Source organism: Schistocerca nitens, chromosome 2, assembly GCF_023898315.1.
Source record: "Schistocerca nitens isolate TAMUIC-IGC-003100 chromosome 2, iqSchNite1.1, whole genome shotgun sequence".
NCBI classification, from domain to species: Eukaryota; Metazoa; Arthropoda; class Insecta; order Orthoptera; family Acrididae; genus Schistocerca; species Schistocerca nitens.
Window position 1 is genome coordinate 980489090 of NC_064615.1, and position 27522 is coordinate 980516611.

At 38.0% G+C, this 27522-nt stretch overlaps 1 protein-coding gene across 2 annotated transcripts in view; it reads left to right on the forward strand.

Annotated features, from left to right (window-relative positions):
* Window positions 1-27522, forward strand: part of LOC126234751 (transmembrane protein 181) — a 236396-nt gene that overhangs the window by 171628 nt on the left and 37246 nt on the right. For both annotated transcript variants that reach the window (XM_049943498.1, XM_049943499.1), the window contains 4 exons: window positions 2267-2420; window positions 2628-2708; window positions 19643-19742; window positions 25881-26008. In XM_049943498.1, coding sequence (XP_049799455.1) covers window positions 2267-2420; window positions 2628-2708; window positions 19643-19742; window positions 25881-26008 — 463 coding nt within the window. The remainder of the gene's footprint in view (window positions 1-2266; window positions 2421-2627; window positions 2709-19642; window positions 19743-25880; window positions 26009-27522) is intronic.

Here is a 27522-nt window from a genome sequence, read left to right on the forward strand (position 1 = left end):
TGTGAAATACATGAAATGTATCTACAGTTGCAAATATGGACAACCATAAGCTGTATAATGGAATGACAACAATGAAAATTTGTGCTGGACCAGGTTGAAGAGGCCGGCTGGAGTGGCCGTGCGGTTCTAGGCGCTACAGTCTGGAACTGCGAGACTGCTACAGTCGCAGGTTCGAATCCTGCCTCGGGCATGGATGTGTGTGATGTCCTTAGGTTGGTTAGGTTTAAGTGGTTCTGAGTTCTAGGGGACTGATGACCTCAGAAGTTGAGTCCCATAGTGCTCAGAGCCATTTGAACCAGGTTGAAGACAGATTTCCCACTTAACGTGAGTGGTCACTATGCTGTTAGGCTATCCGACGATGCCCCACGACCAGACCTCAACTTCCGTATGTTGTCGACCATGTGCCATTAACCTGCACACGTACATTCATTATGTATATTCCTGTACAGGTGAGACATGTTAATTGAAATTTGCTTGCCCAATGTCTGTGGATAAATATGATACTGCAGTGCTTGTGTTGTTCAGAAGTACAATGCAGAATGCTCCTTTGGACTTGCGTGCATGCATACACACTTGTCCGAAGAAACATTGTATCATTTTTCTGAACAACACATGCACTGCAGTATCATAGTTTCTACAATCTTTCTTAAAAATTTCACATTTTCTCATATTTTGGATTAAATCACTATTTTTACATCAATTTTTGCTGAAAGAGATGTGATATTTGCCAAACTTTCTTCATTAATATACTTAACAACAAAATAAGACACTTTTTCCAAAATTTCTGCTGACAAATATTTTACTTCCATTCTCTTATCTTTTATCAGTATGAACTGACATACAAAACTTGTAATTACAAGCGCACAGAAAATTTGATTACTGGAATATAGTCAAGGGATTGAGTGATTCCAGAAAGGAAGAGTGAAATCACACAGCTTGGGAAAACATTATGTGCCAAATAGTGTGCTAAAGAATAGTGAACCTCCTACTTACTGGTGAATTCACGGTTAATTTGACCCCTTGCCATCTCATTTGTTTTTGCAGCATTGAGTGAAATCCCACATTTACCTTTCAGAAAGTTTGCCATACCAGTGCAAAACACAATAAAATCTCTGAATGTCTGACATCCAGCGAATGCAAATGCATTCACCATTACCATCTACCTTGCAAATCGTCTTTTGCTCATTTACATTGAACATTAGATACTTTATTACTAAACACATACATTTTACATCCATTATTAACATAATCATCAACTTTGTTAGCCATTTCATTTAATAAATGTCCACAGTCTGTTTCAACATCAGCAAAAATACCATTATTTACAGCAACAATTTGCTGATCGACTCCCAGTTAGAGTACATCAGCAATATTCCTTTGCACTACATCAGAAATCAGTTCATTACTTGTCAGTATTTAAATCAACATTTGTCCGCACTATCCCCAGATCATCAACCTCAATTTTCTTTAAGCATCCTCATACTGAGGAGTGATCAAAGACAGTTTGAAAGAATAACTATTTATTAACAAAACGAAACTTAATTATAATGTCCTTAGACGAATACCAACACAACTACACACAACAGAAATGTCTCTCATGTGATGTTGTCTGTAATGTGCCTACATGACAAACCCCAGAGTTGCAGTAGGCAGTGGCATGAAGATCTGGGACTTTATTGGGCTGGTGCTGCTGTAAACTCACTTAGCATGGTCCAGCGGTGGCCTAAATAGTCAGATGCAGATGGATATCCACGTGACACTGTGAGGGCACGTGACCTGGTGTAGCAAAAGAGTGCCCTGCTGACTGCCTGGCACACTGCCTGTAGGTGAGGTTGGCATGACCAGATGCTGTGGAGACAAAATGTAAGTCCATGGTAAACAGCCCAGCCCACACACAAAAAATATTTTAGTGTTGATGAGAGCTGTTTACACACGTCCGGCTGGCGGGGCGACTGCCCACATGGCCTGCCTGGTGTGCAGAGGAATAGGCTACCAGGCAGATACAATTGCAGAAACATGGCTCAATTACTTCTGAATTGCCCTGATAAGAATCAATAACTGCTATCTCCAGCCTCTCATAACTTTGCTTTCCAATTGCATTTTCCTTTGACAGCTTGTCAGTACTAAAAGATTACAGTCACATACAAGAGGTTAAGTTATGTGATGATGGCCTAAGAAGTTGAAAGCCAGTTCATAATGAACTATTAAATAACTGTTATTGTGGAACATTAATACTGTGTATTTTAACATCACCTTTTTCTTTCAGAACACGTCATCTGAAATGTAAACGGCAGGACTGTGAAGAATTCATTGTCCTGCATCTTGGATTTCTTGATTATACACACTACATCCTCACCATCCATTTCTATGGCCTTGAAAGTTTTCATCAGCGTTACACAATCCATGATGTAACATTCTATGTAAGAAATATGTTTGTTTCTATGCATTTTAGAGCTAGCTAATAATTTGACTGGTTTTTTAACTTCTTATCTGTTTCATATTCATTATATTTCGTGTTTGTTATTAGTACTTTTTTCCCTAAATCTGATGTATCAGTCTTTTTTAAAGAAATATATTGTTAATGAGAGAGTAGCAAGCACTTAAGTTACTATTTTCTTTCTTTGCAGTTCAAGAGCTACAATCCTGCCTTCACTCAGATTGAAATCTGGTTTCGTTTTATTTTCTTACTTATTACATTTGCTGTCACAGTAAGTGCATTCCATTATAATCCTGGAAACATAGTAATCATTTGCATTTAAAATTATATTTTATTAACTCTGTTATTCATGCTCTGTTATAAAATATTAATCTGCAAGATAACAGTGTACAAAGCATAAAGCTTCTAAAGCTGAAATAAGGAATATGAAGAACAGCGATATAACTAGTTCAGTTCATAACAGTTTTTTGTTTATAAATGTCACTGTAGATTGCAATTCAATTTGATGATGTGTTAATCATACGTTGTTACCCATATCAATAGATGCATATTGCTGCATATGAGAGATGCCAAGACACACAAGTGAATACATTATCAAGCTATGTCAAGTATCTTTGTGAGCCTATCCCATTAATTTAAAAGACTTAAGCTCAATGTTTCTGAAACAGTAAAATGTGTATACATTATTATAAAGTACTGACCAAGTGAAAGTTAAAAGCAGTGTGAAAATTACATCACATGTTAAGCAAATAAGCAATATTGGCTTGAAATGAAAATTGGGGGAATTTAAGCAAAGGAGCAGCCACTTGTATGCAACTATTTCAAATGCATCTCAAACCTTTTCATACTACAGGCAGTTACTCTACTTTCACATGACAAACTGGGAAGATCAGTCATGGACATGCAGAATTATAGAACACCACCAGAGAAAGAAAGCTGCTACTCACCATATAGCGGAGATGCTGAGTCGCGATAGGCACAATAAAAAGATTCACACAATTAAAGCTTTCAGCCATTAAGGCCTTTGTCAGCAGTAGACACACACACACACACACACACACACACACACACACACACACAAACGCAACTTGCACATTCATCAGCAATCTCAAAGAGCTGAGACCACACTAGAATTATAGAACAGACATAGAATGAAAAAAAAAAAATGTTGTGGCTCAATAAACACCAGAATGTAGTACAGAAGAAAGGTGATTAGAGTTTAACGTACCGTTAATAATGAGATTAATAGAGAGGAACAAAAGTTTGGACTAAGGAAAGTTGGGAAGTGAATTGGCCATATCCTTTTCACAGAAACCATCCCAGCATTTTTCATAAGCGATTTAGCGAAACCACAAAAAACTTAAATCTGGACGGTTAGATGGGGATTTTTGAACAGTTGTTCTCCCAGATATGTGACCTGAGACATAATATACACAGGGTGGTCGGAAATTCCCATTACAGACTTCTAGGGCTTGTAGAAGGGAGTGAGTATATCGTATTTTGAATAGGAACCTATGTCCGGAAACGTCATCCAACGAGAGTACAGAGTGTCAAAGTTATAGGTGCCGGTGTCTGTAAATGTTTGTTGTTAACATTTCCCTTTCTAAAAAAACTATTGTAATGCATGAATACCATATTTACCCAATTGTAAGACGAGGTTTTTTCCCAAATTAATAGTTAAAAAAAATACAGGTCATCTCATATTCGTATATTAAAATATTCCTTTAGAGATTAACATTTTTACATAGTTTAATAGCTTTATATGGAGTCATCTTACATTTACAGATGCAGCTTTGGCTACTGAGGTTTCATACAAATTTATTTCGAAGAGCAAACAATGTTTTCATTTGAATAGGCTTGAGATTTCCCGATGCACCAAAGTGTTTAATGCAGTATCGATCTTCCTCAAACAATCACCTGTCATTTGACTTGCGGCAGTAGTGCAGCGGATACACTAGAAACTTGAACTAGCTACTTCACAACAGTCTAATGCTCTGCTTAAAAATTGACAATTTTGGGAAACTCAGGAGGAAATAGTGTTAAATTCTATCAATTTACACACTTTAGTTGTGTCTGAACGAGTTTGCAATAAAAATTCTTGTATATGTATGGCTGTTGTATACACACATTTATGTGGCTTGTCAAAAACCATCACTCGATTCTGAAACCAAGTCAGTTTTCTATTGGTTATGAGAAATTGTAATGATTTACCAAGTGGGTTTAAATGAGAAATTCGTTTGCTGTTCACGCATTAGAAATTTAGTGAAAAATGTCATCAGATTTTAATTAGCATTAGAATAAGATGGTGATACAAAGATGAAACAAGAAAGAAAATTAATACAGAATTGTGGAACAAATGAAATAAACCACAATAAACTTACTGCATTTGTTATCCGAAGAATAAATTACAGCAGAAAGACCCCATTGTGGTTATGGTACCAACAGTTGTTAGTAGATCATGCAGGGTGTATATGACCCGGGACAACCGGGAGACACGGGAAAAACCTGGAAATTTTTTCATCCGGGAGAAAAGCGGGATAAACCCGGGAATTTTTTGGAATTGTGGGAATTTTTCATTGTTTTAGTTTTCAGTTAAATTTTTGTGATTTTGACGGGTAAGAACCAATACTCTAACAAAAGATATTACAGCTTGTGGACTGGTCTCCTGTATATGCTACAGTTGATGTTAATTCAAAATTTAATATATTTATCAATGAAGTTACAAGCCTTTTTGAAGAAGCATTTCCTAAAAAATCAGTGAGAGAAAACCTGTTCAAATCTGGAAACAAGCCTTGGATTACTAAAGGCATCAAAATCTCTTGTAAAACAAGAAGAGAACTATATGCTGCAGCCAGGAGTTCAAATGATAACAGTAGGATTACACACTATGAAATCTACAATAAAGTTCTGAATAAGACAATTCAGGCAGCAAAGAACATGTGCTTGAAGGCAGAAATTGACAACTCGAGCAATAAAGTAAAAACTATCTGGAAATTTGTAAAGAAGGAAACGTGGAAAAATGCAGTTTGTAGTGAAAATATCCAAATCAAAAGTGAGGGTAATCTTGTTAGCGATCCAAAAACAGTTGCAGACACATTCAACTACAATTTTTTAACAGTAACAGAAAAAATAGGTTTACAAGGGTCCATGAAGCAAGCCATCAATCTTTTGAAAGCTAGAGTACCTGGTTTAGTGCAACACATGAAGGTAAAAACAGTCACTGTTCAAGAAATTGAAAGAGTTATTAAATCCCTGATAAGTAAAAACTCTGCTGGAATTGACAACATTTCTAACAAATTATTAAAATACTGCTCCAGCCATGTAAGTAAAGTCCTTTGCCACATTTTTGATGCATCACTTAAGCAAGGAATAGTTCCTGAGAGGCTTAAGTATGCAGTTGTAAAACCGCTGTATAAGAAGGGGGATAAGACGGATACTGCTAACTATAGGCCAATATCACAACTGACAAGCTTTTCAAAAGTTTTAGAGAAACTAATGCATGCCAGGATAGTTAAGCATCTCAGTGAACACAATAGCTTCAGCAAAAGTCAGTTTGGATTTCAGAAAGGTTTGTCAACAGAAGATGCAATATTTGCATTTACTGGCAAACTCTTGGAATCTATCAACAAAAAACTGAAAGTGATCGGCATATTTTGTGACCTAACAAAAGCATTTGACTGTGTAAATCACCAAATTCTTTTACAAAAAGCTGCACATCTCGGTATAAGTGGTGCAGCAGGGAAATGGCTCGACTCATATCTGTCAAACAGAAAACAAAAAGTTGTAGTAGATAGTCAAGATGGTGTCCCAATATCTTCAGAATGGGGTACCATTACATGTGGAGTGCCGCAGGGCTCAGTTCTGGGCCCCCTACTTTTTATTATACACTCCTGGAAATTGAAATAAGAACACCGTGAATTCATTGTCCCAGGAAGGGGAAACTTTATTGACACATTCCTGGGGTCAGATACATCACATGATCACACTGACAGAACCACAGGCACATAGACACAGGCAACAGAGCATGCACAATGTCGGCACTAGTACAGTGTATATCCACCTTTCGCAGCAATGCAGGCTGCTATTCTCCCATGGAGACGATCGTAGAGATGCTGGATGTAGTCCTGTGGAACGGCTTGCCATGCCATTTCCACCTGGCGCCTCAGTTGGACCAGCGTTCGTGCTGGACGTGCAGACCGCGTGAGACGACGCTTCATCCAGTCCCAAACATGCTCAATGGGGGACAGATCCGGAGATCTTGCTGGCCAGGGTAGTTGACTTACACCTTCTAGAGCACGTTTGGTGGCATGGGATACATGCGGACGTGCATTGTCCTGTTGGAACAGCAAGTTCCCTTGCCGGTCTAGGAATGGTAGAACGATGGGTTCGATGACGGTTTGGATGTACCGTGCACTATTCAGTGTCCCCTCGACGATCACCAGTGGTGTACGGCCAGTGTAGGAGATCGCTCCCCACTAGAGATGGGCAAAACTGTTCTTTTCACAGATTGGATCAGAACTGTTCACTCCCTGAAATGAATTAGCTCTTTTTCATGACTCGCCACTCATTTACAATAGAAAATAAATGGAAGGCACATTGCCCTTTAAACTTGGTTTATTCCAGTACTATACCTGTATTTTGATCTTATTTGATATTATTTTGAAGTAACACACATAATGAGTAAGAATTTTGTATTGTTTATTGAAATTTCCACGATATGACAAAGTTTTTGATTATTGATGTATTTTGCACTATCGTGGTTTTTTGGGTGATCGGAAAATGTTGTAACTTGAGATTTACATTAACAATATATTTGGCTATAATGTATTAAAATTTCATTAACCTCATACAAATACATCGCAAGCCATATATTTTTAAAGTGAACGTTTCCTTCCGAAGACGCCTAAAATCGCAAAATCCGTACCAGAATAAGAAAAAATATATAAATTTGACTGTAAAACGAAAGTGCTGCATATAGCCTTACGCAGAATAAAACAAGGAAAATATTGGTGTATCACATTTTGCGATACGTTTATCGGTTCGCTCGTAATTAAAGCGTAAATTCGAGTGTCCATAATAAAAATCCTATGGTAAGAGGAGTCATCAGGAACCTAATCTAATCAGTTTAAACAAATAAAAATAAAATAAAAACGATTGATGTATACATAACATAATAATGTAATATACATAGCGGTATTACTACGAAGAACAATATCCAGTGGGGACGAACTCCGATGCAGAGGCGCTGAGTCGAGCAGGTCGAGCCGCGAGCTGTATTACTGCATGAGCTGAGACCGCAGAGACCAGAGTGACACCTGAGTCGCTTTGCTCAACGCTCTGGCTAGAGTCGAGACGGTGGGGTGAGCGTTGAGCGGGCGAGTTCCGAGGCTGGGGGAAGCGGTGAACTCACCCGCTCGGAGCCAAATCGTCCATTCCCTTGCGAGCAGGTTTTTGCAAGTAGTTCCTATGTTATCCGCTAGGTGGCTCTCTGTCCTGTTGCTCGCATCAACTGCCCAGAGGGCAGGACGTGCGACTGAAACGATCGCCGACAGAGTGCGATGCGAAGTTAACCTGCGCCAGACACTGCACACGGCAGACGACGCACAGAGACGGCACGGCATATGTGAAACACAAAATCCAATGGGGCACTGCACAATGCAGGCAGCCAAGGTAGAAGCAGGGCAGAGGCCGGCGCTGGCTGTGTTGTGTGGCGTGCACTGTGCTCTGACCAGCAGAGGCGCTGCTGATATGCTCCGTCTCTCTCTCTCTCTCTCTCTCTCTCTCTCTCTCTCTCTCTCTCTCTCTCTCTCTCTCTGCCGTGGGAAACATTTGGAGCTACCGTTCTTTTTTTCTGAATCACTGATTGTTCATTCCTTTGAAAGATTCCACTCTATGAATTAGTTCAAGAGCGGATCCCCCATCTCTACTCCCCACACCATGATGCCGGGTGTTGGCCCTGTGTGCCTCGGTCGTATGCAGTCCTGATTGTGGCGCTCACCTGCACGGCGCTAAACACGCATACGACCATCATTGGCACCAAGGCAGAAGCGACTCTCATCGCTGAAGACGACACGTCTCCATTCGTCCCTCCATTCACGCCTGTCGCGACACCACTGGAGGCGGGCTGCACGATGTTGGGGCGTGAGCGGAAGACGGCCTAACGGTGTGCGGGACCGTAGCCCAGCTTCATGGAGACGGTTGCGAATGGTCCTCGCCGATACCCCAGGAGCAACAGTGTCCCTAATTTGCTGGGAAGTGGTGGTGCGGTCCCCTACGGCACTGCGTAGGATCCTACGGTCTTGGCGTGCATCCGTGCGTCGCTGCAGTCCGGTCCCAGGTCGACGGGCACGTGCACCTTCCGCCGACCACTGGCGACAACATCGATGTACTGTGGAGACCTCACGCCCCACGTGTTGAGCAATTCGGCGGTACGTCCACCCGGCCTCCCGCATGCCCACTATACGCCCTCGCTCAAAGTCCGTCAACTGCACATACGGTTCACGTCCACGCTGTCGCGGCATGCTACCAGTGTTAAAGACTGCGATGGAGCTCCGTATGCCACGGCAAACTGGCTGACACTGACGGCGGCGGTGCACAAATGCTGCGCAGCTAGCGCCATTCGACGGCCAACACCGCGGTTCCTGGTGTGTCCGCTGTGCCGTGCGTGTGATCATTGCTTGTACAGCCCTCTCGCAGTGTCCGGAGCAAGTATGGTGGGTCTGACACACCGGTGTCAATGTGTTCTTTTTTCCATTTCCAGGAGTGTATTTATAAATGATTTTCCTCTCTCTACAGAATATTGTAGATTCACCATTTTCGCGGATGACACTACACTACTTGTTAATAATTCGGAAGATAAGCTTGAGGTAACGGCAAATAAGGTTTTAAATGAAACGGTGAACTGGTTCAACATTAATGGTCTTATTTTAAATTATTGTAAAACAAACTACATTCAGTTCCACAAAACATCCAAAGATCAGGAAATATTTGTAAAGGTAGGTGAGCAGACAATAACCAGGGTAGATTCCTCAAAGTACCTAGGCTTGCATATTGATAGTAAACTGAATTGGTCCAACCACATCGTGGATCTGTGCAAAAGACTAAGTTCAGCAACATATGCATTGCGCATTGTTTCTTCTTATAGAAATATGGAAACCATGAAGTCAGCGTATTATGGTTACTTTCATGCAATTATGGCATTTGGAATTATATTTTGGGGAAATCAGCCACTGGCTAAAAAAGTACTGTGTGTACAAAAAAGAGCCATAAGGATCATGTGTGGAGTCCATCCTAGAGCCACATGCAGGAATCTTTTTAAGAAGCTTGAAATACTTACATCCACTGCACAGTATATATTCTCATTGATGTGCTTCATAAGGAAAGAAAAATCCATCTTTAAGCTGAATAGCACATATCACAGTCAATACTAGAAGGAAACATGATATCCACTATGAACAGCCAAATCTAAGTATGGTGCAGAAAGGAGTCCATTTCAGTGGCTGTAAGATTTTTAATGCCCTCCCTTCAAGAAGTAAGTGTTTGGTAGATGATGATCTCCTGTTTAAAAAAACCTTAAGGCAGTTCCTATTGCAAGGATCATTTTATACATTAGAAGAGTTCCTGAACTACAGTGTTTAACATCTCTTGTATTGTAAATTGCAAATGTATGCCCAAATTTGTATTTGTAATACCGAATATTTTTATTGTAAACATATATTTTGCAATATTTATTTCTCTGTAACACTTATTATTTTGTAATCTTTATCTCTCTCTAAAATGTATTTTTGTAGTGGGACCTAAGTTACTGTTTACTGTTTTTTGTTTTGTAATCTCTATCTATTTCTAAAATGTATTTTTTTTTGTAGTGGGACCTAAGTTACTGTTTACTGTTTTTGTTTTGTTTTATGTATTACCATAAATTCTGGCCAAAAGCTTGTAAAATTGATACGTTCCATATCCTGTGATACTGTCACAACATGGATCACCGGAACAAGAGATAAATAAATAAATAAATAAAATAAAATACTGTATCCCGCTTCTGCAGTATAATACCGCAGCAACAAAAGATGAACGGGAGAAAAAAAAAACGAAAAGAAAACGTAAGTCGCAAAGGAAATACACCATATACAACAATAAAACACAGTTCTCATACAAGCGTTTGCCAACTGCAAAGTGTGTCAAAGGCTTTGGGAAGACTATGCAGTGCTTCCTAACAACAAATTGTCTCCGATGAGCGTGACGTCACAACTGTTTACTTTAGATTCGTTTGAGCAGTTGCGGGACGGCCCTTGCGCGTGTGCAGTTGAGTCGCGTATGAGAAGTACCTTTTCCCGCTTCTCGCTACAGACGTGTGGTTGGGCGCCACTATCTAATATTGCTCCGGTTCGGAAATATCGGAGGTCCGGGGCTGATTCACAGACACAGAGCAATCTGAGTTCTAGTGGGGAGTCTCCACGTGACCCATGTTTACGTTTAGTGATTTTGCTGTTTCCTTTTCATTTATTGCTCTCACATTAAACGAAAACAAAATGGATATCTATGGCCGTGAGCTATCAAATGAATTAAAATACGTTCGCATAATTACGGAAGGCTAAAATATGTTATTAGTTTCAGGTTTTATCTTCACCTTTCTGTCAGTCAGGCATTAATCTTCTTGCAGAACAAAGAAGTTATTTTTGTCGGTTTGCCAAAGAAATTTGGCTTTTATTAATATTTTCCGCTGGGGCAGTCAATTTATTTGAAACTAAGTGTTTAATTTCATACTATGGGCTAGTTTCAACTGTTCGCAGCCTTTCAAAAGTGCATGTTTTCATCTTCAAGCACGTATGGCATTACGCCGTAATAAAGAAGCAAACATGAGATAATACAGTACCGGTACTGAAGAAAATTTACGTCCGAATCTGGACATGCGAATGTGCACTTTAAACCGAATTACGCATTGTAGTATGGTTCACGAAATTCCGATGTTCTTGGAGTATCCTCTGATGTCTTGTTTCTTTTATGACACAGTGTAAGATCTTTTAATGTTTTACACCTACGAACATACGGGCTTCCTGCATCATCGTAGCTGCGCAAGCACAGTGACGTGTTTCTGGCGCTCTCTGGCAACTACTGAAACGAACCCATTTCTAACAGGTCACGGGAAAATATTTCGAATGGTTGTTTGAAAAGCGTTACTTTCAGAGTAAATTTCCTTTTATGCAAGATGAATTATGTGCGAGAATGTATGATGAATTTCTTAAATCACAGAGCGTTTGACTCTCATTTAAAAATCAAGTCTTTGACGACGTACATTTAAAAAAATTTTGAGCTCAGAAGATCAGACATTTGTCTTTATTAAAAATTTTACTGATGCATTTGTGTGTTGTACCTTGAAGTGTAACACGCGCAAAAAAATCAACATTATATGTGAAAGCTTAGCTTCTCTTGCAGCTTATTAATCTCGGAGACCAATATTGTATTTGAAAGCTTTTCTTTTCTTGTAGTAACGCTGTGTATGTTAATTTAAATCATTCACGTTTCCTATTTGTGTGTACACGCTACTTAACACTGATATTGCTATTGGCTGACTACATCACATATCCTACACTAGAAGATCCGCTGTTATCGGCTGGCGAGATCACGTGACGAGCTATGACTGACTACAAAAGCGCATTGCAATCTTGATTTCAATGCTTCGGAAAGTAACGTGCGGTGTTTGGGGGAATTTAAATTTACACTTTCGTAATACGAAAATATGCAGCGAACATGTTGCTGCACATCAAAGATCTTTCCAAAACGTGTTTTTTTACTATTACCATTCAAAGGATTGATAAGTTTTACAGTTTCGAGGAAAAGTATACTGTCACTTGACAGGGAAAAAGCGTATTTTCACCCGGGAGAAAGTATAATTTTAACCTGGAAATCCGGGAAAAATCTGGGAATTTTTTTTTCTTGTCCGCGTATACACCCTGTCATGGTACGAGCTAAAGTCGAGAATTGGACTGAATCATGATTGCTTTTTATTGGTGTATTAGTTATGTTGTTACATATGTCCTGCACAGAGAAGATATTGCAGTCTGTGTTTCATATTGCTCAAGCACAGCAGTATGTAAGTATTTGAAGCTGAACTTTGATGAGGGGAGTGGCGAGTGGGCAGCAGATTTCGCCATGCAGTAAACCATGAGAGAATCTATACTGTATACTTGGGCTTTTTATGAACATCTGCCACTTTAAACTGCAGTTTTCCTCTATCATTTGTACTCAGAATCCAATAATTGACTTTGAAATTGGACAAATATATGACAATAGCAGAAATGCTAAAAGTCTAGATTGGGCCAGTAGCATACGGTACTTACGTATTTCTTGCAGCAAAGTTGTCGACGCTCACCGTGAGGTGTGATGGCAACAATAGGGGATATGCAGCGGCTGGTTCTACGCAACCAATTAGGGAATGGCGAATTGGCAGTATGATCGGAAGCAAGAGACATTGTAGCATTCTCATGCCAGTACAAAAGTTAAATCCACTGTTTGTTCGGGGGGGGGGGGGGGGAAGAACTGTGTTCTCAGGTGTCATTGTAACCACAACCTTAGAAATCACAACATATTAGGACGAGATAGCTAGATACTTGTGTCAATGAAGATGTAAGTTTCACATCTGACCAGTTAAAGTGATGGTTAAAAATAGTGATACCACAAATGACAGGCTAAGTAAAAAGAAAGAAATAACAGGTGCTGAAGACAAAAATTAATGTAAAAAATTCCTTTTTGTGAGTTTAGAATAGGTGTAATGTTAACTTTTTAGAGAGGTACCTTACATCAGTAAAAGTTTGTAATTTTGATTAGACAGAATATGTTAAAAAATAAATAAGATGTTACATTTAAGGTCATCTTATACTCAGGTAAATACAGAATACAGCAATACCCTGGACTTATGTGATAGGTGGGACAGAGTGATAACCTTGAAAGTCAAATTCATGTGAGTCATGATTCAATTTTGCATATAAATACATACAAATTATGTTCAATTGGGACCAAAGACTAAAGAGAACAATGTAATTTAGAAGAAAATTTTTTAATAAAATGTTCAACAATACAGCAAATCATATTACACAAGGTGTTATACATTGCAACAATGTAAAGTAAAGTTATTGTGATGTAGAAAGCTTCATAAAAACTAACAGTGTCATCTGATGAATCAATTTTTTGTTCTTCTCACAAAAAAAATTCCTTGTAGCATGCTAACAAATTTTTTATTCTCCACTTTTGAGCAGAAATGTGCATTTTGTTGGAGTCTTTTTTTTCCAAAATTTATAATCTTTTTTCAGTTCAAACGAGGCCTCGTGTCAAGTTTGCAACTGTAGTTTGATCCTTTGCTTGAACTGAGTTTGTTCATTGTTTTGCTCTTGCTCATGCAATTCTATAAGCTCAATTTTCAGCTCATGATTATATGAATCCATCAGTTTTTGAGTGTCACCACCGTCCACTCTAAATTTAACTGTCTGGCAAGATAGAGCACTTCTTCAATCGCATTATTGATTTGTTAGGATCTGGTGCTGATCCCCCCCGGGGTTTCAGTGGTGAAAAAAATGTTCACAGTTTTTCCAGACACCATTTAAAGTTTTCTGTGGAATTTCATTCCACGACTGTTCATTAATTCTCGTGGCATGTTAAACATTGAATTGCTTCCAAAATTTTTTAACAGAGAACTTTTTGTTTTGTCTCATAGCTTCATGTAGAAGGGCAGATGGTCATCTCTTGTACTAAGCTTTAACTATTTCAATGACTCCTTGGTCCGTCAGTTCCAGGAAGATGGTTGTTTTTGGTAGCAAAATTACAAATTTCACACATGGGTCCAAATTAATTATTGTTAACAGTAAGATGACCTGGTGTTTAGTTGAGTAATAGCATCACTGCAAATGGGATTTGTTTTAACTGGCAGTAATGTTCGACTTCAGGTATGTAGTGATGACCAAACCAGTCCTCAAAAAGGGAAGTTGTCACTCAAGCTTTAGCTAAATCTTTTGACTTCCAAACCACAAGCAGCCCAGCTTCAGATATTTTTTTGAAAGCTGTTGGACTATCTGAGAAATAAATTAAGAGAGGTTTTAATGTACAGTCACCAACTGCATTCGTGCCAACTAGCACTGTCAATCGATCTTTGGTGACTTTATAACCCAGAAAGGTTTTCTCTTTTTTTAGGCATCTGCTTCCAGAACAGACCAGTTTCATCTACGCTGTATATGGTTTGTCTGGTTTGGCCACCTTCTTCTATCATTGCCTTGAGTTTCTCTGGGAAATACGGAAGCGTCCGATCCCGCCCGTCTGCTTTGACCCATGACGTCACAAATATGGCGGAAACAAAAACAAACACACACACTTTCCACAAGAAGCCTAATGACACTAACGGGACAAGCGCGGGAAATGGGGTGTTTTGGGTGGGGGGCAAACTAAATATAAACAAATTTAGACGCCTTACGTAGCAACAACGTGTAAGTGAAGACAGCCATGCATGAATACCCACCCACCTCCCCAGGGGTCGTAACCCCTGCAACCCATAGAAGATAAAGATGCTTCAGTAGCTGATTAGTGTTTTTTGTCTTAAAAAAAAAAAAAAAAATCTCACGGGATAGAACGAACAGATCAGAAAGATAAATATAATAAACTAAAACAGAAATTGGAGGAAACAGATAATTAAAATAAGTAATAAGTGTTTTTAAATTTTAAAAAAAATCTCACGAGATAGAACGAACAAATCAGAAAAGTAAATAAAATAAGATAAAACAGAACTGGAGACTGCCACACTCAAACCAAACTCCACGCCGTCATGACGTCACACACGACAACACCCTTAAGTCACGGGTCAAAACCGACACGTGGGATTGGACGCTTCTGTCGACCCTTTCTCTGGATACAGTACTGCAGTCTCTTTATCAGTGCTTGCCACATCTTCACTTTCTCCAATGCTATGCCAATTGTAATGACTTTTGACTGGGCTAAACCATCCATTCCTAGCTTTAAACATATCATCTTTGTCTGCCTCCCCAGCCATTCCTTTCAGTCTCTCAAAGCTCAGTTTAGCATGAGAGCATACAGCATTCTGATCAACAGGACAGTTTTTCACTCTTAATTGATTATCACATCATAATTTTAACATTGTTTCCCTCTGAGCAACGACACTATGATGTTTACTAATGATACTTGACGTCAGAAATTGAGCATTTGTCATAACTTTGAGAACTGCTTTATTTACGCTTATTCTGACTGTTGATTCTTGCACATCAAACTTCTTTGCCATTTCACAAATTTTAATTTTTGTTGTTAAACTCTTTGGTTATATTAAGTTTTCTTTCAAAAGATAATGATTTTCTTTTCTTGTTTGAAGCAGACGAATCAGCTCTTTTTTGTTTGGATGACATAGTTAAAATCTACCTATCCAGCTCCACGCAAAGTTTGTCCAAACCTGTCATAAGCCAAACACTGTGTGGTCAGAGTGAGGGAATAGAGATGCGTGGCACTCTAATGGATGAATCATGTAACTCTGGATTTGCATAAAATGGTGTAGCACAGGTCAGAGTATTGCTGTAATATTAGGACCAAATACAACTTCTCCAAAGACTCTAGGAGCTTGACATTGGTGTATGAAATATATTCAGACATGTGAACACACTCAGAAATCTGCCAGAGCATACTAAATTGTTTTTGATGATGTGGTAGAGTTCAGCAACATTCAGTTTCTTAAAAGAAGTAATTTTCATGCAGTGAAGCTGTTTACTCATTTGAAATAAACAGTTAATTTCATTTCATTTGCAATTAGCTTATTTTGCCTTCTTGAGAATTATCATGTTAAATTACACAAAAATTACTTTATACACTTACAGCACATCATGATCCTCACAGAAGTCTAGAAAGAACAATATGTAATGGTGTCTCATATTATGAGAAAAGGTTATAATTTAAGTGTGTGATTGAGTGATAATCCCCTAGGAGACAAAATTAGCTAATCATAGATTAAATGAAAGAAAAGTATTTATTTCAAATAAAGAACTGTCATGCTCAAGAAAATGACTTATTTCAGGAAATTCGGTGTGTTACAGGACTTTCTTGTGGGCGATGTCTTTTACTCTATTAAATATTGTCTTCACAGAAACTTTTAAAATATGTTTGTTAAGTTGTAATATAATTAATATTAACATTTCAATATTTCACAGTATTAAAGTCATTTCATTATATTTTACTTAAACAAAATGTATAGCCTTGATTTCTACCCACATCCCCGAGACCTCTTTCAGTGGTATGCATGTAAGCAGATTAATTTTAACATATCTGTTGCATACAATATAACCAACATCTTATAAAGACATGTTGCCCGAGACCCAATGTGCTACAAATGCAATATACAAGGCCTATAAGTACCTTGAATTTGGAACAAAACATACAGGACATTTAAATCTTCATTTTCACATAACCACAGACAGTCTTTGTGACTGCAATTGCATGCAAACAAACTTAATAACAGATGTGACTTATCTTCAGAATAAATAACAATCAAAAACTGATCATGATAGTTGAGCAGTAACATGTACTTAATGAGAAGACAAGAATTAGCAGTCCTACTCTTCTTGGACATAAAAGACCTAACAGATGACAGATGCTTTAAAACATATAAATGTTATACACTATCACTAACAAAATAATCAGAGATCAGCATGCCAATAGAATATATAACAGTGTGAAAAATATGCAGAACACACTCCAGTTGAGGCATAGAACATGGTAAGTATCATCTACAAGTCATGATGGGAGGGACCCTCCGTAGTATACAGTTGCTGTAAAGAAACTTCTAAAGAGACAGAGACTACTGCATAATAGGTGTAAAACAAAGCATAGGTCTGTAGGAAGAGAGTTGCTGAATGAAACGCATTTGCCTATCAAGAGGACAATGCACGAAGCCATGTACAACTACTGTAGCAGTATGTTATTGACAGATCTCTCACAAATTCAAAAGAAATTCTGGTCATAAGTTAAGGCTGTTAATGGTCGAGACAGTCATGGATGAGACAGGAACAAATTGAGGGTAACAGAGCAAAAGCAGAAAAGCTTAACTCAGATTCAAACATTCCTTTACAAATGAAAATCTGTGGGTATTGCCCCATTTTAATTCTCATACTACTACAAAGATGAGTGATACAAGTGTTAGTGTCAGTGGTGTTAAGGAAAAGTGAAAACTGAACAAAGCTCTAGAAAGAGATGGAATTCCTATCAATCCCATACCGAATTTACAGCTGAGTTAGCCTCTCTTTTAACTTTAATCTACTGTAGATGCCTTGGGATGGGGGAGTGCTCATTAGTTGGAAGGAAGCACAGATCACACTCATCCACAAGAAGGATAGCAGAAGTGATCTGTAATCAGCCATCCAATCCTTTTGACATCCATTTGTTGTAGGATCGTAGAACGTTTGTGAGCTGAAATGTAATGAATCATCTCAAACAGAATGACTTCCTCCAAGCCAACCAGAATAGATACTGAAAACATCAATCAAGTGAAACACAACTCGCACTTTTCTCGCATGAATCCTAAAAGCCGTTGATGGATCAAGGCAGTTATGTAAATGCAGTATTTCTCTGTTTCCAAAACTACTTGATTCAGTTCCACGTCTATGCTTATTATCAAAATTACAATCATATTGAGGTATCAGGTGAAATTCGTGATTGGGTTGATGATTTTTTGGTATGGAGGATGCATCAAGTTAACATGGGTGGAGTGCCATTGACAGACAAAGGAGTAAGTTTGCATGTCCTCCAGGGAATTTTGTTGGAACCCTTTCTGTTCATATTGTATGCTAATAACTTTGCTGGCAATATTAACAGTAACCTCAGACTTTTTGCTGATGATGCAATTACTTGTAATGAAGTACTGTCTGAAAAAAGCTGCACAAATATTCAGTCAGATCTAAATCAGTGTTCGAATGGTGCAAAGATTGACAACTTGCTTTAAATGTTGAAAAATGTAAAATTGTGTACTACATGGCTGCAGTATCAATGAGTCACAGTTGGAATGAGTCAATTCCTACAAATATGTGGGTGTAACACATTGTGTTTGTGAAATGTAACCATCACATAGCATCAGTGGTAGGTGAAATGGATGACGGACTTCAGTTTATTGGTGGATTACTATGGAAATGGCTACAGAGGAGATTGCAGACAATCATAGAATAATGCTCAAGTATGTGGTGCCCATACCAAATAGAACTAACAGAGGATATCAGACTTACACAGAGCAGGACAGCACAAATGTTCACAAGTTTGTTTGATCCATAGGAGAGTGTCTCAAGGATTCGGAAGAAACTGACATGTCAGGCACTTGAAGACAGATGCAAACTATCCTCAGAAACTCTACTTACAAAGTTTCAAGAACTGGAACAACTCTAAGAGTATCCTACAACCCCATATAGATCACTACCATAGTGATTATGAGGACAATATTAGATTAATTATAGAACATTCAGAGGCATTTTAACAGTAATTTTTCCATATGTGAATGTAACACAAAGCCCTAATATACCTATAAGTACCTTCTGCCACTGTGGTTTTCACAGTACAGATGTACAGATTTTTGTCATATTTTGTGTCTCTGCAACCATACCTTAAGTTATTTAATGGATTTTTAAGTTCTCTTAACGTACGGTTAAGTGGGTATTTGTAAAGGCTAATTGAAGGATTCTGGGGGGTGCAATTAAGTTAAAGGAATCATTCATTCCTGTGCTTTTCTTCATGAGTTGCATCTTACCATTTTAAAAATCATTGGATTTTTTCACTTTGTACAAACAATAGTACTTTTTTGCATCATTAAGCACATCTTTAGCATGCTGTGAATGAATGTATTTAATCACCCAGAGATCACATAGCATCATTAATGGATGTCCTGAAATTTTACATTATGTTGGTTTACAGACATTGATTTCAGATTTTAAAAAATTTACATAATAATCGAAAATCAACATCAGTACAAAAAAGATAGTTTAACATTCCAAGACAAGCAATAAAGGCAAAATAATCTGGGCAACTAAACATTGATTTTCAGCGTGCAGAGGCATTTTAATTGATACAAATTATATTGCTGCTGCAAAAAATGGCCACTACAAGAAAATTGTTAGTAGTACATATGTTTGTTGCATTTTATAAATTCAAGTATGTATTGTAAAGTTTAATTTTTTTGTGTTGCAGTGTTGGTTTGCTCATTCTCTTCGGGCATTCCCAGTCTTTGATTGGTCGATAGAACAGAAATGGATGTCAATTCTTCTGCCGCTTCTGTTGTTTTATAATGGTAAGCCATAATTCTTTTTATGACTTGAATTCATCATGATTTTTCAGAGTGATGTTAAGTTAGATTATGCTCTGAGTATAATTCAAAACTGAAGCAAGAAATGAACATAACAATATTTGAGAACAGAAGAGGTGTGTATATTTACCAGGCACCAGTATAAAAACAGCAGCAGTGAGGCTGTCAGTCTCCTAAATTAAACAGTGCTCTTGAATCTGTAGCCTTCAGAATATCATAACTATCCTTCCACAATGAAAAAAGAAAATATATGAAGAAGAAAAAATCAGTAGTGAGGTTTAAAACTAACGGTTCAGTAATTCTCATCAGCACTGTATATCTCCTGATGTAAACAAACAAAAACAGTGGTCAGATGTAAAGCATAAGAAATAAATGAGAATAAAAAGGCCTTTAAATTTGTCTGGAAGGTTGGTGCCACATTCCCATTGTGACTGAAATGGAGTCTATAAGTGCGTACTACAAATTCTAAGTTGCGACAGTGAGATAAGGAATTTAGCTGTGTACACTATTATAAATTTGAGTAGTATATTAGGAATAATTCAAAAGGTCAGTGCCATCAAATTGAGAGAATGAGGGTGTGCAGTCAAAGTGACTAAGAAAATTCTTTGCTGGCTTCCTCAAGACAAGAAAGAATCCAGACCACAGATAGGCACATGTGCTATGCACGTGTGGGCGCCTGTGAATACCCACACTGCTTGCCTGTGGGGATTGGTCATTGTCAGCAAGTAGCTCCTCCTCCTCCACTTCTGTGATAACCTCAAACAATGGAAACTCCAGTTTGGAATATCAGTAACGTAAGGAAACGATGGGTTGCCACTGACTGTAAAGATGACACTTTAAGTTGCAGACAGGCACAATTAAGTGACACACATTAGCTTTCGGCCACATCCTTTATAAGAAAAAGAAAGAGAAACACATACACATTCATCCATCAAGCAAGCACATCTCGTGCACATGGTCGTCATCACCAGCAGCTCAGACCAGAATGCCATTCTTTCTAATGTGTAAGTGTATTGTAAGTGTGCCTGTCTGCAACTTAACATGTCATCTTCACTGTAAGTAGCAGTCTATCTTTTCTCTGCCAACATCGCTTGTTTGTTAATAATACACGCATGGCAATACAGACCTATTTTCTTCATGTTATTAGAGTTGTCAGTGTCGAAGTCTCTCTGGTATTCATAGTAGGTCACAATTGATGAGAAGAAAATGGCTGAGACTTAGGTGAGGTCCCTCAAAACAAAAATTGGGTAAATCCCTGTGCTTCAAGCCAAAGTCGGAAGAAGTATATTCTTTGGAAATGCAAATTGGCCCTCAGTGTTAGTTTTGAATTCCTATTTTATTGGCGTGGAAGAAGTACAGTGCCAGCAATGGAGAGTTTGTTTAGGAGTGCTTTGTTGCTGCCACAACAATCTTGTGTCCATGATACTTACAGTTTTCAAACAGTTCCTCTTTCATTTATTGATTTAGTGTCAAAGCACATTACATCGTTGGTTGGCAACATATATTCTTGCTTAGGAAACATTATCTACAAATATGAGCAATAATGGGAAAAACTTCAGTGATTGCAATAGATGAAGCTCCTGTAATGATTGGTTGAAAGTCTGCTGTCATTGCTTTGATAAGAAATAAGTGGGTATCCAGCAGGAAATACTTATCTAAGGGTTTCTCTCCTGCTGAATTATCTGTATTATCTGAGGGTCTCACTTTCAGACTTAAACATGCATTTAATTATGCTGATTTGGTTAAAGATCCACTTTCTTTCACTCGTACTGTCAGCTTGCAGTATCACTTTGCAACCCAATCTCAAAACGTTTGCATTAATTGGCTGGCAAAATGTGCCAAAATATGTGGTGTCATGTACATTGTTGTAAAACAGTTAATAAAATTGAGATCACGTGGTTTGGGACATTGGCAGTTTATCTCTTTCCTGGCAAGCTGGGGTGTGATTATAGTGATGTGCCGTATGAGTACAATGGTTGTGTCCAGATGCAGTTTTAGAATATTTTTTCCCAACTTGCGTAAAGACATAGGATTGTTCATGGACATAAAAAGAATGCCAGTAAAAGAGTTTGATCATCTGCAGTGGATATTAAAGTTTGCTTTTCTAGATGTCCTTACAAAGCAACTGAATGTTGCAGGTACAACTTTGCATGGTACACATAAACTAATTACTGATGTTTTTGATATTAGCTTTGAGTTTTAAAAGAAAATTACTGTTGTGGGTAAAACAACTTTCAGAAAGATCATTTGTGCACTTTTCAAAAGTTGCACTAATTATAAATAATAATTATAAAGTTGCACTAATTATAAATGAAATTAATCTTGAAATGAAATTAATCTTGAAAAACAGACATTGAGTGAACATTTTGATGAGTTTGTTACAAAACCTTGATTGTAATTTTAGTGACTCAGACCAGTTTGAACTTGATGTCAGTGGTTTTTTGCAACTCTTTATACAATGGACGTTGAAAGTGTGACTCCTGAATTCAGTTGAAGTTAACTGATTTTCAGTGTAATCGTGTGCTCATGGACAAGTTACACACTGCAGGAAACATTGAAATGTTTTACAAGAACTTCCTCCGAGAACAGTTTCCACAGTTGTTGAAATTAATGAAATCAAATCTTCTGAGTAGTCCTACTGGCGTTTAACACATGGGAGCAATGCACTTGATGAACAATAACATTTCAAACATCGAGATGCAAGTGATAAAACATTTAAAGGCAAAAGTAGAGTGATACAAGGAGATGTTGCTTTCTTTTCCTTAAGTAGTAAGCCAGCTCCAAACATAATACCTCTCATTAATATGGCATGTATTAAGTTAGTAGAGGTTTAATTAAAGAAGGATGTGTTCTTTGCTTATTACTTTACATCTGTGCTGTTAATGCGAGCAGTATTTCATTTTCTTCCCCCTTTCTCACCTGAACTGAACAACAATTTGGAATTTCATTAGGGCATTACACAGTGAAAAGGTTATCCTTTATTTCCTTCTCTGTCACTCTGTCAGAGTGCAGATAGTCAACTAATTTTCTGTTGTTTGCTAGTGTATTGCAAGAATACATTTGTGCTCAAAAGAAAGTGGAACATTGAACTATAAGCTGGTTGCAGAGGGGGAAAAAAATCAAAAGTAAAATTTCATTCACTGTGAAATACAGTGGAACCTCACTTAACGAGTGCCTCCCAGAACACACAGTTCACATAATGAACAAAACAAATGTTAAAAAAATTACTCACTTAATGAGCAAAGTTTCACATAAAGCGTGATGACGATTTAGTGTGACACTACCAGCCGTTTGTGCATGGTAGGGGAAACATTCAAGAATATGAACACCTTTCATTGCCAGCAAGAGCATATGGACAATATCTTTAGTACATACTGCAGTCTGGGTTTAGCACCCTTTCTGCTACCATCTTAGAGCAGCTTTTGATCAATCATTTTTCTAAACTTGTGTTCTCACAGTTTTTTTATGTTCAAATTTTAATAACCTTCATAGAAATGTTCCCAATTATAAAGTCATAAGATGATGACCATAAGGGGAAAAAAAACGAAAAACGCAAACATGATGTGAGCTTTACTGATTTAGCACACACATACAATCGACCTTCATCAACTATTTGCACTGTCCTCAAGAACAAGGGCAAGATTAAGGAGATACATGCTCCAAAGGGAGTGACAAGAGTATCAAAACAATGGTTTCATATTCTGGATGATGTTGAAAGGTTGCCCCTTATATGGATAAATGAAAAGCAATTGCAAGGCGACACTATTAACCAGAACATCACTTGTGAGAAGGTGAGAATGATTTTCACCAACCTCATTAAGAATACACTAGGACCATCAGAGGCCAAAGAGGTGTTTAAGGGAAGCTGTGGGTGGATCGAAAAGTTTAAGAGAAGATCCAGCATCCACAGCATTGTGAGGCACAGTGAGGCAGCCATCTTCGACACAAAGGCAGCAGTGAACTTTATCAGCAACTTCAAGATGCTTTTAGATTTTGAGGGTTATCTGCCACAACAGGTTTTTAATCATGATGAGATGGGTCTATTCTGGAAATAGATGCCAAAGCATACCCGTATATGACAGCAGAGGAGAATGCATTGCCCGGGCACAAGCCAATGAAAGACCATCTCACACTGCTATTTTGTGCCAATGCAAGTGGCGTTTTGAAAACTAAACTGCTGCTTGTTGACCATTCAGAAACTCCATGAGCCTTCAAGAAGTGCAAAGACCAGAAGAGCAGGTTAAATGTGATGTAGAAGTCCAACAACAAGGCTTGGATGACACACAATCTTTTTTTGTAATTTGATCAATGATCAGTCAGTGAAAAAATGTTTGCTTGACATGAATCTGCCACTCCACATCTCGTTCGTTCCGAACAATGCTCCTGACCATTCTCCAGGCCTACAAGACTGCCTCCTTGAAGAATTTCAATTCATCAAGATCCAATTGTGCCTTCCAACACCACTCCATTACTCAAGCCTATGGACTAGCAGATTATTTCTAACTTTAAGAAGGTATACACTAAAGTGTTGTTTGAGCATTGCTTTGAGGTGACTGTAGCTATCAATCTCACTCTCAGAGAGTTTTGGAAATGTCACTTCAACACCATTGGCTGCACCAAGATGATCAGAAAGGCTTGGGAAGGGGTTACCAAGAGAACTTGGAAGAAGCTTTGGTCGGAGTGCATTGTTGAATGTGACTCTTGAGTCATTTGAGTCTGCACCTGTGGAGCCTGTAGTCAATGAGTGTCTTTGGCCAAGAGTATGAGACTAGAGTTTGATAACAGTGATGGCGATGAGCTTGTGGGAGGAGATCACAGCCAAGAAATGACCACTGAAGAACTTATGGAGTTGCAGTGTGTTTCACAGCAGGAAGTTGTGGAGAGGAGTTCTTCACAGGAGGAGGAGGAGGCAGCAATAATAGCAAAGCAGCAGTCTTGTTGTGCAACAAGAGAAACGCTGAAAGCATGGCTATCAGTTGCATTGTACAAAGAAAAACATCACCCCAATAAAGCAGTGGCTATCCTTCCTACAAATGTATTTGGCGATAATGCTGTTTTGCGTTTTTGTCAAGTGTTGAAGCATTGTCAGAAACATTACTTACGTACTGTCAATAATAAAGTACATAATACTGTATGTATAATTTTCTTGAATAAATGGCATGAATAAGATAAAACTTCTAGTACTCTTTCTGCACGGAACACATTTTGCATTTTACATTGATTTATACGGGGTAAACTGATTTGCTTAATAGGTGTTTTGCACTATGTTTAGATTCTGGAACGAATTATGCTCGCTGTGTGGGGTTACACTGTGTAGGGGGGGGAATCTCTTTTACAACCTAGTAATTGATATACAAAGCCTTAAGTGACGAGATGTTGCATAAAAGCAATACACATGCCCACAGTGCCCATGGGCAGCTCACATGCCCAGCCATGTCTAGCTGATAACCATATGAAAAATAGGTAGATGACATCAGGAAGCAGGCAAGATATATTTATGTCCATAAGAATGGATATCATAAGTAAGTGACTAACTCTGTCAAATGCCAGAATCTAGCAGTATATGTAAAATAATTACTGTTGTTAAGTTAATTATAAACTAAATTAGGTACTTAAACTATGTGCATTTCAATTTCCTCTAGAGGTTTATTTTTCCTGTTGCCATTATTTTAGTTGTTAAAACACTTGTCCGTGTTCTACATAAAAATTACCAACTGATTTCCTGATAATTTCTTTTTGCTATAAATATAATATCTGCTGTAATAAACAGAAAATAGGAAAAACAGTTTCAGGTAACATTTCACCTGCAAAATAAAGATGTGGGAAGAGAGGCTATGAGTGATGGAAGAAACTTTATAGATATAGAGATAAACTGGGGCACAAATGGAAGGAGAGAAATTTACTAAAACAGTAGAAACCTGTTGGTGTAGTAAATTATTCTCAAATGCAGTTTACAAAATTTTTTTATTGTCTTGATACTTTGCAAACATTGTTGTTTTTTATTTATTTTTTATTATGTTATCAATTCCTGTCCAGTTATTATCCTAAATAGCTTTCTATTTTGTTGTAATAGCATAGAGTTCATATTTAAATATCTGAAAGTATTCATTTTTATTTTTTCAGATCCCATTTTTCCTATGACATTCTTAGTCAATTCCTGGTTACCAGGAATGCTGGATGCTGTTCTACAGGCTAGTTTCCTGTGTGCATTGCTGCTTTTCTGGCTGTGTATGTACCATGGCCTCAGGCAGGTTGTATCATTATTCTTAAAATTGTTAAATGTTATCCACTACTTACAATAATCCTCTGTTATCTCTTATCTCTCTCTCTCTCTCTCTCTCTCTCTCTCTCTCTCTCTCTCTGTGTGTGTGTGTGTGTGTGTGTGTGTGTGTGTGTGTGTGTGTGTGTGTGTGTGTCTATCTATCTATCTATCTATCTTTTTCTCTGTCTCCAGCTGTCTAACAAATTTTTTTACAGTATAAATACTTTCATAGTTCTGGAAAATGTATAACATTCACACATTTCAATGATTTTGAGCTGCTGTAAGAATAAAGGGGAAACCAGCATTGTTTCTACATTATCCAGCAAAATGAAATCTTAAAATTGTTGTTGCTGTTTGCCATTTAATCTATTTATACCTCAAGAAACTGCCACAGCTCTACATTTTTGTCTGTCAGTTGTGTTCTTCTTTTCTGCAAGCCTTTGAACAAATTTAGTACACTTCATTTACATTTGACACCTAAAATGGTTGAGAAGTGCACAGAAAAATTAATATGTGATTTTAAACAAAATTATATCTTGAGACACTATTCTCATTTTTAATCACTGTTCAGATGCACATACTGTATGAGATGATCACCTAGTTTTCACACCTAAGAAATTTTTTTAGTAATAGTTTCCAAATCATACAGCACACTGCAATTTGGCAGAACCATGGTGTAGAAGGTAGACATGTGTTCGCCATTACTGTTCTAGAATGTGGAGCATTTTTACATCAGCACATCATTCATGCTTGAAAGTCTTAGATGCAGCTTCACATGAATGGTTTGGATTAGAATGCAGTGCATCCATAATGATTAACCTGAACTTTCCACTATTAGATTCCTGTAGTGTGACATGCACTGATGTCTATTTGAGCTTAATGTCTCCATTCTTTTTATTATTTTAAATAGCATTACCGAAATTGCTTGCCTCTCAATCATGTAAGATAAAGGTACCATTTCTGGTCCATTAAAGGGAGCGTCTCTTAGAACTGAATATGACAGAGGAGTGATAGATCAGATGGTTTATATGTATTTAACTTGTGGACTCTAAAAGGATATTGATAGTAACTACTATGGCTACACTATTTATGCACATCAAAGTGAAGACTGGCAAAATTACATAATTTTTTAATGAAAAACAAACTTGGAGGGCTTTGACAACCTTCTTAACATGCCACACCCCCCCACCTTTTCAGCACTGTCTCCCCAAGAATGGCAGCTCAGGGTCCCAAGAACCAACCACAACAGTGCAATGTTTTCAGCATCTCACCTAAGGCTCTCTCCCCTCCTGAATTATCTCTTTTATCCAAGGGTCTCATTTTCAGACTTAAATCTGCATTTAATCATGCTGCTTTGGTTAAGAACCTACCATCCTCACTCATAATGTCAACTCAAAGTACCACTTTACAACCCAGTCTCAAAACATTTCCCACAGCAAAACTGATGTTGAATGCTGCCTTGAACAGTTCAGACCACTTTCCCAACTTGATCCACCACCACTA